The sequence below is a fragment of the Cupressus sempervirens genome, chromosome 6 (genome assembly GCF_028749045.1).
Source record: "Cupressus sempervirens isolate cs-2001-9-10 chromosome 6, ASM2874904v1, whole genome shotgun sequence".
Taxonomy (NCBI): Eukaryota; Viridiplantae; Streptophyta; class Pinopsida; order Cupressales; family Cupressaceae; genus Cupressus; species Cupressus sempervirens.
In genome coordinates, this window is record NC_143123.1 from 35,944,115 (window position 1) to 35,957,405 (window position 13,291).

At 36.3% G+C, this 13,291-nt stretch overlaps 1 protein-coding gene across 6 annotated transcripts in view; it reads left to right on the top strand.

Moving 5' to 3' along the window:
* Positions 1 to 10,102, top strand: part of LOC149550963 (uncharacterized) — a 96,091-nt gene extending 85,989 nt beyond the window's left edge. For all 6 annotated transcript variants that reach the window (XM_089786516.1, XM_089786515.1, XM_089786513.1 and 3 more), the window contains one exon: positions 8,925 to 10,102. In XM_089786516.1, coding sequence (XP_089642642.1) covers positions 8,926 to 10,101 — 1,176 coding nt within the window. In that variant the 5' untranslated portion in view covers position 8,925 and the 3' untranslated portion in view covers position 10,102. The remainder of the gene's footprint in view (positions 1 to 8,924) is intronic.
* The last annotated feature ends 3,189 nt before the right edge of the window (positions 10,103 to 13,291 follow it).

Here is a 13,291-nt window from a genome sequence, read left to right on the forward strand (position 1 = left end):
GTATCTTGAGTCTCCTCAACATAATCATCATCATCTATGTTCTTAGTGTACTCATCCTCCTCATCTAGATTCTACTCCAATCCTTTTTTGGGGCCATTTAATCCAAAATCTACTTTTCATTTTCTTATTTGTTTAGGAGATGAGAAAACCTTCTTTCCCCAAAACTATGAGCATGATTAGGATTCTCAATGTGTTTGGTTTCCTCATTCCTATCTTCATTGTCAATGTCAATATAAGGGGTCATCCTTTTATCCTTCTTTCTAATATTTTTTTTTTTCTCTTGGAGGGGTGGGTTTAGTTGTAGAGGATTTTATTTTCTTGTGGGGTTTATCAAGAAAGGTCTATTCAAGGAGGATTCCCTCAGTGGTTTTGGGTTCTTTTTCATTTGTTTCCCAAAAGGGTTGGTCTTTTTCCTACTAAAATTGGATTTTCAAGGAGATCATTGTTCTCAATTACATGATTTTGATAGATCTATTCATCACTTTTTCCTTTCATTTTGTTCTAGCTATGGGTAAGAAAAAAGATGATTATGAAATGGAGATTTTTCAAATTCATGTTGGTAAAAGGAATAAATTAGACTTGATGGAGAAGAAGTGAGGCACCTTTATATATGCTACTTCTTAAGGATGAGTAGAGGAAAAAAGAAATATTAATCCTATGGCCATTTATTAAGTGATTAAAGATATGAAAATGATACATATGGAAAGCAATATATTGCCCTTATAGAGTGAAGTACTTCATAAAAAAGAGAAAAATAAAGTTTTATAAATGGGATAAAGCAAGGCCATCATGCCCATTTTCATTGGACACAACATCTAGATTTTCCCTTTTTGAAGAAAGCTTCATGCAAAGATTACAATCTCTAATTCAATCATGCCACCCTCTCATTTTAATCCTTTAGCTTTACTTACCAACTTAGGTTCACACAAAAAATTATACTCCCAATGGCAATGTTACTTTTGTTCCAAGATTCATAGAAATTCATGGATAAAGTAGTATTCTAACCCCTCGTTGCATAGTGTTTTTTGGTGAAGTGGAGGCCAATGAATTTAAACATATAACCTACGTAAGATAAATTCATTGAATAACCACTTCCACACTAACATTAAAAATACAAGAGAAGGAGGGGCTTCAAAATATAACTCAAGTTAGATTACCAAAACCCAAGGGGATAAAAGGATGTCAATCCTTAACTCATATTACATCAAGGAAGTACACAAGAAATTCCTCTTTCATGCAATGTAAAGTTTGATTAAAGATGTGTAAATGTAATCTAAAATTGGACAAATTTAATAAATGAGAGGCATAAAATAGGTCTTAGTGCTAATCATATAGAATCTGCCCAATAAAGATATGGAAATAGGTATTGAATAAAAGGTGAAATGAACAATGAAGTATTGACCTTGAATGTGCAAAGGAATATGTCATTTTATAGTATCTTACTATTAATTAAAAATATTAAGTTACATATTAAAAAGGGGGTGTTGAGGATACTAGATCATCCCATGAGAGTCTCTCAGCTCCAAGGTTGGAAGCGTAACTATCAACTACTAATCAAAAAAAAGTTTTGAAAGCCCTCTGGCTACAAGAGAAGTGTCACTCAAGCGAGGAGGATCATGCTTATCATTAGAATATTCCTTTTTACTCCAATTTCATTTTGTGAATTAAAAATGAAAATATATTCAATACATGATCAAGCACATGATAAGATATTTGAGCATAGAAATTTTTGTATCTACCAATAAAGTCACTGACCATTTATTTAATGTTTTTCTTACAATGCATTAAATTAGTCAAATAAATTTGAGGACCAATATTGCCTTGAAATTTTTGAATGACAACATTGGAAAGTACTTGAAAGGAATTGACATAATAAGTCGGTAAAGATAAATACCATTCTAAAACTTTATCCTTAAAAACTTAGCCACGAGCCTATAGTGTTGTTAAAAATCAATCCATATAGTTTGGAAAGTCCTAACATGAGCCACAAGATCATCCTTACCATTATAATTCTCAAGATTAGGTATCTCAACATGTTTTGGAATAAAATAATGAAGGATGTCTAAGGAAAATGGATTAGCAATGAACATGTATGGATACCATGCTTAGATTCAATGAATTGAGCCACTTAATGATCTAAAGTGGTGATGGTTAGAGCTAAGCTACTAATGATGGGACAAGAAGTTGCAATAATAGGCATTCACATTTTGGTTCTATTTGCAAAGATTAAAATGTGTGAAAGGAATGACATTGCATGAAGGTAACAAAGAAGGTATGTAGGTGGGAGGAATAATTGAGGGAAGTAAAATATTAGGAAGACCAAAACTTAAAGGATTATAGAATTGTGTAGAATTTTTCATGAGAAGTGACACCTAAGAGATAATGCTAGGAAGAGTAGTGGAAATAGAAATGGAAGTTTCAATGGTTTTGGAATGGGGAGTGTATGCTAACTCTTGAGAATATTTTGTCAAAGACTTACAATGAGTATTAATAAGGTGATATATACTACATAAAATTGAGATGTTATTATCACTATAAATAACTATCTTCTTAATATCCTCAATAGAGGCAACACTATCAATATTTTGGTTCTCTTGCACAAACCAATTTTCCAACTTATCAAACTCATGAGAGATTTTATTGAGTTGGGAAGGAGGGAATTGTAAGTGTTCACCTTCATTAAGGAAATACTGAGAAGAGATATTCTCCATGCTAGGATTTAGATCTTGAAGAAATTTATTATTATCATCATGGGTCCTATGAAGAAAAGAGAAATCATAATCAAAGAAGCCCATGAGTCTACAACTTATCCTAACAAGAATGCTATAAGTTGGACTTTATGTAATTGATATTGTAAAAGGGAGATCACAAAAGGAAAATCAAATGAGATCTAACCGCATAAATATCAATGCAACAAAGATGATAAGAAGGAATATCAATGTGCAAGAAACTCTTTATTTCATGCAGGTGAATAAGAACATGAAGGATTTGGGAAAGGAGAGTGAAACTACTCACTCTATTTATAGATTCCTGGTGGAGGATTGATTGATGAAACTCTTGGAAAAACCTATTAAAGAGGAGGGGGTGGACATTAATAGGGAAGAACATATGGAGAAGAAGAACGAGGAACCAAAAAAGAATGTGGGTAGCTAGCCTTATATTTATTTTTTTAATGTTTTTGATCACTCTAAACTTGGTACACTATGGGGTTTTATTATATATGTATATGAACAAGTACTTGATTGATCACAACAATATATCCTGTTGTTGCTGGTATGGTTTTTAGTTTCTTTTGCTGGTTAGTAACAGGACAAATGGTAAGGATTGCTCTATTCTAGAACTTGTGTTTTTTTTTTTTTTTTGAAGTATAAAATTGGTATCAGTTAGATAATTGGGAGGTAACCTTTGGATGATCTTTCATCCTTTTTGTACTCTAGGGTCAACCTCCCATTCTTTTGGCTTCTATCTAATACTTAAGAAAAAAGAGGAAGATCTAACCAATGAATATTGAAAATTCTAACTCTTAAAATATTCAAGGGAATTAAATCCAAAGTAAAAAGAAGGAGATGAGTTGGGTTCACCAAAAGATGATAAAGAACCAACAAAAAAAGGGAGATCGGGGGATCTATCTCCAAATTCAAAAAGAAGAGATGGGTCAGGTTTTAAAAATATTTCCTAGTTAAGTGGAGGCCAGTGAATTTAAGAATATAAAATGTGTGAAATGAATTAACTAACTAACCACTTCTACACTAGCATTCAAAATACAAGACAAGGAGGGACTTCCAAACATAACTCTCAATATAACTCAAGTTAGATTAGAAAAACTCAAGGGGATAATAGGATGCCAATGGTAAATCCAAATTACATTAAGGAATTATGTGAGAAATCATTCTTTCATGCAATGTAAAATTTGAGTAAATATGTGTGAATATAAATGTGAAATTGGACTAATAGATTAAGTGATAAGAATAAGATAGATATAGATGCTAAGCATATGCAATTAGATCAATTTACATAGAAAAATAGGTCTATAATCAAAATGTAAATGAATGGTAATGTAATCACTTTGAATTGTGTAATGGAATATGTAGGTTTTTTCTCTAATGGTCATGGCTCTAAACCTATGACCAAACTTTTGACTGCAAATTTATGATAACAAAAGAAAACCCAACAAATGTTATTTTTCTCAAGCTTCTAAGAAGTTATTGACTAGGTGGTGAATTTTCCAAACACTTTATGAGAATATGGACATGTTCCCATGAAATATTACAAAAGTCTATGTAGTGCCTGCCCCTAGTTTACATTTTTCGAGCTACATTTATGATATGATTGCCAAACTCTTTTAGGCCAATTTATGTTTGATGAGTAGTATTATTATTTTAGAGATTATCAGAGGATGTTTACACTTAGTTTATTATATGATGAGATTACTTGGTACTCTATATTTCGTGCATGTATGATGATTATTCAATGGTTTTAGTTATCGATGATGATTAGTTAAATGGCTTATTATTTCATGTGCCTCGTATGGATACTTACCCCATACTGCATGTGTATGGTGTGCGTGTTGTTTTATTTATGTATGGTGTTTCTGATATGGTTAAGGAAGGGAGTCGTAGTCACCTGCTAGTCGGGATCTACACGATGCACCACTTCCTGCCATTGCCTGTTTAGCTTAGAATATTGTGGTTGTACATGCGTGGATTTTATGCAGGTTGCAGGTACCGAGTATCGACTTCCCTGAATTGTCAGGATGAGCGTACCCTATCGCACTGTCTCAATGGTAAGAGAGGGGAGATAAACTCTTAAGTCCAAATCCTAAACCCTTTAGCCAATTGTCCTAATTGATAATTAGGACAAGTATCTGAGTTAAGTACCCTCCGAATGCATCAAATGATGTAATTTTGTGATTATAACCTCTTGCTTGATTTGGTATGTATTTTTCTATGATGGGTTTTCGTATGTTGCTTTATGAGTCCTTGGTGTATTTTCTATTAATTAAGTCTAATTAAAAAGACTAATCAATGATTTAATTTAATAAAGAATTATTATGATATCTTTATATTTAATTAATTAATTAATTAATTAAATAAAAGAATTAAAGTTGGAAATTAAAGTTCAAGATATATTTAGAACAGGATAATATTTATTTAATTTTATAATAATATATTTGGAGTTCATTTTTAAATAAATGCTAAATATTATTGTTATTTAAATTAATTAAATATGTTATCAATTAAATTCTAAAATAAATTAAAAAGTTGAAAGATATTAATTTATTAAGAATTCTAGATCGCATGATCTAAACATGAGTTAAATATAAGAATTAAATTAAAAGATTAAATTATAAAAATTAATAATGTTATTTTAATTTCTTAAAAGTGCACATAAGATTTAAAGTAATAAATTAATTAACAATTGAAGTCAAGTGAAATTTTAAATAAAGTTATTTAATCATTCAACTTAATGTGCATGAAAGTTGAATGCAAAAGAATTAGAAAAGATAATAAAAGTTAATTTGGAGTTAACTGAGTTGTTCAAAGAGTCTTCTCGAGTAAACGCACAATTAGTGCCCCAAATTGAGGAGAATTTTCTTATCACAACTTTGGGGGTTCATTTTTGTGATATACAAAGTTGGATGGAAATTTTTGGGGGGAGACAATTTTGGAAGCGAATTTCAGAAAGCTGATACCAAGAAAGTTTTCCAGAGGAAGGTTATTGAGAGGAGCGAATTCTTTTACAGTTCCTGGAGATTGCATAATAGCATCAGAATCAGGTAGGGTCTGGTGTTTTCGATTATCGATTTAATACGCAATTATCCTTTCCTGTCTTCTTCATGTCTGGGGTTTGTAAATCTGAAATTCCTTGTGAAGAATACTTAAACATTACGATATTGGTATTTATCAGTTACTTGTTTATAAACTTCTTCAAACATGAGATTTAAATGGGAAGGGTTGAATTTAATACCGAGATTCTAGATTAAACGTTTGGATGAATGACTATATTTTCTATATCAAGATAGAGGAGGAAACAATCTTTCAAGGCATATATTTATATATATATAAAAAAAAAAAAAAAATTAATTATTTTAATATATATATATATAGTTTAAAAATGTTTATATATATTTTGATTGTACCCCCTTTCTAAAAAAAAAAAGAAAATTAAATAAAAAAAAATTATAATTTTTATAAGTTTGTGGGGGGGGAGGGAATTACCCCGTGCCCACCCCCCACGGTCGGCTCAGCCGACAGACCTGCGTCGCAGGTACTGCGACAGCAGGTACGACATACCTGCTGCTGCAGGCCCTGCGTCCGCAGGACTGCGGCAGGCCGTCGGCTTATTTAAGCTGGCGGTTTTATTTTTAAAAAGTTTGATTTTTATTTTTTTTATTATTATTTTTAAAAAAAATATATATATATAGTTTGTAAATTTTGTTTTTTTTTTTAATATATTATTTACAAAAAACGATTTTTATTATTAATTAAAATTTTTAATTAATAAAATTATTATATATTTTTATTTAATAAAAGTTTTATTTTATTAATACTTAAATAATAAATATTAAATGTATTTCACATAAATGGTAAATATTAAATTATTGATAATTTTGGTTAAATATTAATAATTTAACAATTAATGGATAGATTAAAATAAGTAATTAGATCAAATGATTATTGATTTCTTTAACTAAAATTAGTTTAATTAAAGTTAATTAATAATGAATACTATCTGATTAGATAGTAAATTTGGAAGATTGACTTAATGGAAGTTATTATAGAAAGGGTTAATCGTAAGGGGGGGTAAATATGAAAACATTGTTACTTGAATTTGACATTAAACTGAAACATAAACCTTACCTTAACTCAAATAATATACTTTCAGATCCAATCTCTGAGACTTTGATGTTGTCTTTGTACTTTGAATGTTTTAAGGTTGGTTTAGCATTGACCAGTTCAAGTTGTTACCAGAGGCTCGGGGTTGTGAATGTGATGTCATGATGATTTGGTCTCGATCTTTCTTAACCCGACCATGGTAATGTGATGAAGTGCTCTATGACATGATTGTGTTTACTGTTTGTGATTGCTTTCCAGTTTCCTTGTGTGAAGCTGAGGTGTATGTATTTGAGAATACCTAACTTAACCATTTTTGAGTCTCGATCAGTTATATTTGATAACCATTTCTGAGTCTCGATCAGTTATACCTGTATTACTTTCTGGTTGCTCATTAGAGAACCATTGGATTTTGAGACTTATCATTGATGCCTTTAGTTGCTGATAGAGGATTGTCGTGATTACATGATTACTATTTGATGTTATCCGTTGCTCATGAAGAACTAATGTAATTTTGTGGATTATCTTTTTATGATATTTTTCAGTTGCTCGTATAGGACTGAGATGGTTTTATTATGATTCTTTGATTTACGAGTTCATGAGCTAGGGTAGGTTATCTATGTGTAGAGTCGGGAAGTGGCTTGCAATGGGGGTCGGAGCCCTAAGAGGCTGCCTTGAGAAACCCATTGTAAGTCGTTGTTAATAAGTGAAAACATTTACACTAAATGAGAGAAAATGAACCTAACAAGATAATTGTATGTTCTCTCCCATGCCATGAGTGCTAGTACAGACTAGGATGGGGTAGAGAGGACGCTTGGTTACGACCTTGCATTCCATAGTATGCCTCGTCAATACGAGAGGATACTAGTGGCTGCAGGATCAGTAGCGACCCGGGATTCCTAAGGGATTGCTCGGGTAACTTCTACATGACTTTTGCGATGACACTTTCCCGCTTTCATATTAGGTTTCCTACGTGTCTTGTGTTACCTCTGGGATATAGATGTCGATCTTTTTAGGAACCCTTGAGTTAGCATACTTATAGGATTTCCTGGACTTAGAGAGTATCTATGATTATAGGTTTTGTTATCCTATTTGGGACTTGAGACTATCTCCTCAGCGCGGTGGGAGTGGACCATTTAGGTTCCACGCGGTTGGGTGGTAGTGCTTTTACTCTTACCATTGAGATCCGTTCTGTGGTCACCGTGGTTGGAGATTTTGTGATTGGCATTTACCTACACTATGTTCTTGGATTAGTATGATGGATGGTTAGATTTTATGATAGATGTTTTATCATTATGGATGTATGGATGTATCATGTATGGTGAATAGTTTCATATATTTTTACTGTACTTTGTATCATGGATTTGAGGATGTTGTATCTTGATCTTTACATATGTATATTCTTTTAAGCCTTTCATACCCTGTGACATGTACAGTGGATGAATGAGCATTCCGAATTAATTTGCCAAGGAGCATTCGGAACAAATGTATATTATGGACATTGGAGTTTCTGATTATTCTTTTCTATGTATGTGATAGTTGTTAGACTTCGAATTAATTAAATTTAAAATGTGACTCAACGTCTTGGGATCTTTAAGAAATGTAACTTGCAATGTATGTTTGTCGATGATTACATGTTATTGCTTCCGCTACTATTTGTTTGATGTGTATGTCATACTTTCTTACTTTAAAAAAAAAAAAAAAATGTTTAGCAAACTTAGTGAAACTTTAGGTTAATTCTTTTGGATCCCTTGGCGGGGCATTACATCTGGTATCAGAGCCAAAGTTTCTACATTGGGAGCTCTGGGTATATTGGAACGCCACTAGTGTTAACTAGTTGAATAAAAATGCAAACCTTAAACTAAAACTTGAAGCTAGTTGAACTGAAATAGTATATAAACTATTAGTTACCTATTTTATTCATACTTCAACACTCAAAACTTCAAAACTGAAATTATACTTAAACTGAAATTATAGGTAAACTGAAAACTGAAAATATCTTGTTTGCAAAACATGTGTCTTTTATCTATGTATTTCAGTAGTATGTTTCATGGTTATTTTTAGCATCTTGTGTCTTGGATATTATTGTAGGATGGTATCTGGGACGAGATCTTCCGTTAGGGGCCGTAGCCTTGGCCGTGGCAGAGGTCGTGGACGAGGCAGAGATGTTAGTGTTCATGAGTCTATCCATGAGAGCCCCATTCAGGAAGAGAATAGGGAAGAGCATGTCAGTGAGCATCAGGAAGAGAACCACGATGAGGGACATGCCGACTCTGAGGAGGTTGATCTGAGGAAAATGATGCGAACCCTTATTGATCGCTTACCTCCTGTTCTTGAGCAGGATAGAGCACACCAGGTTGGACATGAGCATAGACTTAGATCTAGGAGTCCTCAGAGGGATCGACATAGATTCATAGTATCTTCTCAGATGAAGGATCTTCATAGGTCCAAGATCAAGTCCTTTAATGGGCAAGGTTCTGGGTATGTAGCTAAGCAGTGGCTTATTGCCCTTGACAGGATTTTTGCTATGCAGGACTTTGACAGTAATGTCAAAGCGAGGTTTTCCATTACCAATCTAGAGTTATTTGGAGCCACCTGGTGGACTATTGAGGAGAAGAAGTTGGGCATTGACATGGGTAGTGTAACTTGGGAGATTTTCTTGGAGAGTTTTCATGAGCAATTCCTACCAGAGGAATGGAAGCAGCATAGAGCAGATGAGTTCCATAACCTGAGACAGTTCACTATGACCGTTGTAGAGTATGAGCGCAAGTTCTATGAGCTCATGCCTTTTTCGGGATTCAGTGACAACCCAGCACAGTTGGCACAACATTTCATTCGAGGCTTGAACAACCGTTTTATTGGGGGTGTTAAGGTATTTGAGCCTAAGACCCTCAAGGATGCGGTACATCGAGCTATCCTGGTAGAGCAGAGTGTCAACTTTGGGCAAGGGGGATTTGTGGGAGCGCCTACTATAGCAGGATCTAAGGGCAACCACAATTCCGGTGGAATCAGGAAGCCTCCCTTCCCTAGGAGGAATCAGTATTCTCTGCAGCATTCTCAGCAGCAGCCTCAGCAGCATAAGGGATTTTACCCTCAGGCACAGAGTGGTGGCGGTGGATCCAACTCTAGGATCAATTGCAATGCTCAACGTAATAGACAGAATCAGCAATCTCGGCCTGCACAGAGCAACCAGTCTTTTGCTAGCAGGGGTAGCCACCAACGGTCGAATGCACCACCTATAGGGAGAGGATCTGGCAGAGGCACGTGATGTTATTCGTGTGGACAGATTGGTCATATTGCAGCATACTGCCCACAACGAGCATCTCAGTATTTAGGACCCAGGCCTACGGCATCTGAGCCTACAGTCGGAAATACAGGTGGATCTCATAGAGTATTTGCAGCGGTGGATCACCGTCAGGCAGACCATCAGGGGACAGTAGTTGAGACTACAGGAGCTATCCGAGGTACACCTCTCTCTGTATTATTTGATTCAGGTGCTACAAATTCTTTCATTTCTCCATCTCTAGTTGATAAGTGTAAGCTGGAGTCGGTTAAGCAAGACCATGGTTGGCAAGTGGAACTAGCCTCAGGCGCTAAAGTTTCCACAGATTCGGTAGTTCATAAGTGTGGACTTAGCATAGGAGGGTTTGAGACTTCAGTCGATTTTCGAGTTATTCCTCTTGGCTCCTACGATGTGGTCTTAGGTATGGATTGGCTTGGCTCTCATAGGGCTAGTATTGACTGCAGAAAGAAGACCATTATGTGTCTGGATGACCAAGGGAAGGATGTTGAGATTGTGGGGATACCGAGACCTATATCCCTACGGATGATCTCTGCTATGCAACTTAAGCGAAGCTTTCATAAGGGGTGTCAGGTATTTTCCGTTACGGTAAATGAGCTTGATGAGGAAGACTCTATGAGGAAGACCCTAGATCACCCTATTTTACAAGAGTATGTTGATGTCTTTCCGAGTGAGATTCTAGGCATGCCTCCGAAGAGAGACATTGATTTTAGCATTGAGCTCACTCCAGGAGCGGAACCTATCTCTAGAGCTCCTTACCGTATGACCGCTCAAGAGCTAAGTGAGTTGTGTTTGCAGTTAGAGGAACTTTTGGCCAAGGGTAGTATTCGACCTAGTGTATCACCATGGGGAGCTCCAGTGCTCTTTGTGAAGAAGAAGGATGGTTCTTTGCGCCTTTGCATCGATTACAGATAGCTGAATAAGGTGACAATAAAGAACAGGTATCCTTTACCAAGGATTGATGATTTATTTGATCAGATCAAGGGAGCTACAGTGTTCTCTAAGATTGATCTTAAGTCAGGGTACCATCAACTTCGCATCAAGGAGGATGATATTCATAAGACCGCCTTCTGAACTCGCTACGGGCATTATGAGTTCACAGTGGTACCCTTTGGGCTGACGAACGCTCCATCAGTTTTCATGTGCTTAATGAATGGGGTGTTCCGTTCCTATCTTGATAGATTTTTTCTTGTGTTCCTCGATGATATTCTAATATATTCTAAGTCCCAAAAGGAACATGAGGAACATTTGAGTTTAGTTTTGCAGTGCTTGAGAGATAATCAACTTTATGCCAATGCGGCAAAGTGTGATTTCTTTCAATCAGAGATACAGTATTTGGGACACGTTATTTCAGGCGAAGGTATCTCTGTAGACCCTGCAAAGATCCAGGCAATAGTAGATTGGCCTGCACCCACTACTGTGTCAAAAATTCGTAGTTTCATGGGTCTAGCTGGGTATTAACGCAGATTTGTTCAAAACTTCTCCAGAATAGCACACCCTATTACCTCCCTTTAGAGGAAAGGAAAGAAGTTTCTTTGGACAGAAAAGTGTGTAGAAGCATTTCAGAAACTCAAAGAGCTTCTGACCAGTGCACCGATCTTAGCAGTACCTGATCTAGAAGGTGAGTTCATGGTGTGTACAGATGCTTCCCTTGAGGGTATTGGAGCAGTTCTAATGCAGAATGGTCGAGTGATTGCATATGAGTCACGCAAACTCAAGGATCATGAGTTGAATTATCCTACACATGACCTTGAGTTAGCAGCAGTAGTTCATGCCTTAGTGAGATGGAGACATTTCTTGTTGGGACACAGATTTGAACTACATAGCGATCATCGTAGTCTTCAGTACATATTCACGCAGCCTAATCTGAATGCTAGGCAAAGGCGTTGGATGGAGTTTTTGTGTGAGTATGACTTTGAGGTGAAGTATATCCAGGGGAAGGAGAATGTTGTAGCTGATGCTTTGAGTCGTAGGAAACATGTGATATCAGCTATGACCCTTAGTGTCGATTTGAGGTGTTAGATACTTCAGGCACTCCCCACCGATTCATGGTATCTGGAGGTGTGCAATGAGATCAATTCAGGGAGACCCTTGGAGGGTAAGTTTTCAGGCTATGTCCTACAGTCAGATGGCCTTTTGAGACTTTCAAGAAGGATCTATGTGCCGCTACTGGATGAGCTTCGCATATTGATCCTATCAGAGGCCCATCGTGCACCTTACTCGGCACATCCAGGTGTCAAGAAGATGCATGTAGATTTGCGACATTTATTCTATTGGTCCGGGATGAAGCATGACATTGCTGATTTTGTGGCTAGATGTCTTGAGTGTCAGAGAGTCAAGGCAGAACACCAGCATCCGGCAGGACTCTTGCAACCGAATCTCATTCCTTCATGGAAGTGGGACATCATCTCTATGGATTTTATAGTAGGATTACCTATGACTCTTTTTCGTCATGATGCTATCATGGTCACCATTGACCGGTTGACCAAGGTGGCACATTTTGCACCAATCAGGTCTTCCTACACTGCAGCTTCAGTAGCTAATGTCTTCATGCGTGACATTGTGAGACTACATGGTATTCCCCGAAAGATCATTTTGGATAGGGATCATGTTTTCACTTCCGCATTTTGGACATCACTACAGCATGATCTTGGAGCGCAGTTGAACTTCAGTTCAGCATATCACCCAGAGACAGATGGGCAGACAGAGATAGTGAATCAGGTTCTCGAAGATATGTTGAGGATGTACGTGATGGATAGGCAGACTCATTGGGAGGACTATTTCTACCTAGTGGAGTTTGCTTACAACAACGGGTATCACAGTTCTATTGGCATGGCACCTTTCCAAGCCTTATATGGACGCCCTTGTCGTACACCTTTGAGTTGGGATAGCCTTGAGGATCGCATCCTGTTGGGCCCAGAGATGCTTCATGACATGGAGCAACAAGTGGTGCGTATTCGAGAGCACTTGACAATGGCACAGGATAGGCAGAAGAAGTATGCTGATGCTCATAGGTCAGATAAGCAGTTTGCTGTGAGAGAGAAGGTTTTCTTGAGAGTGCGTCCGCGGAAGAGTCCGATCTGTTATGGAAAGGGCTCGAAGCTAGCACCTCGCTTTGTGGGACCATTCGATATTCTTGAGAGGATTGGTCCAGTTG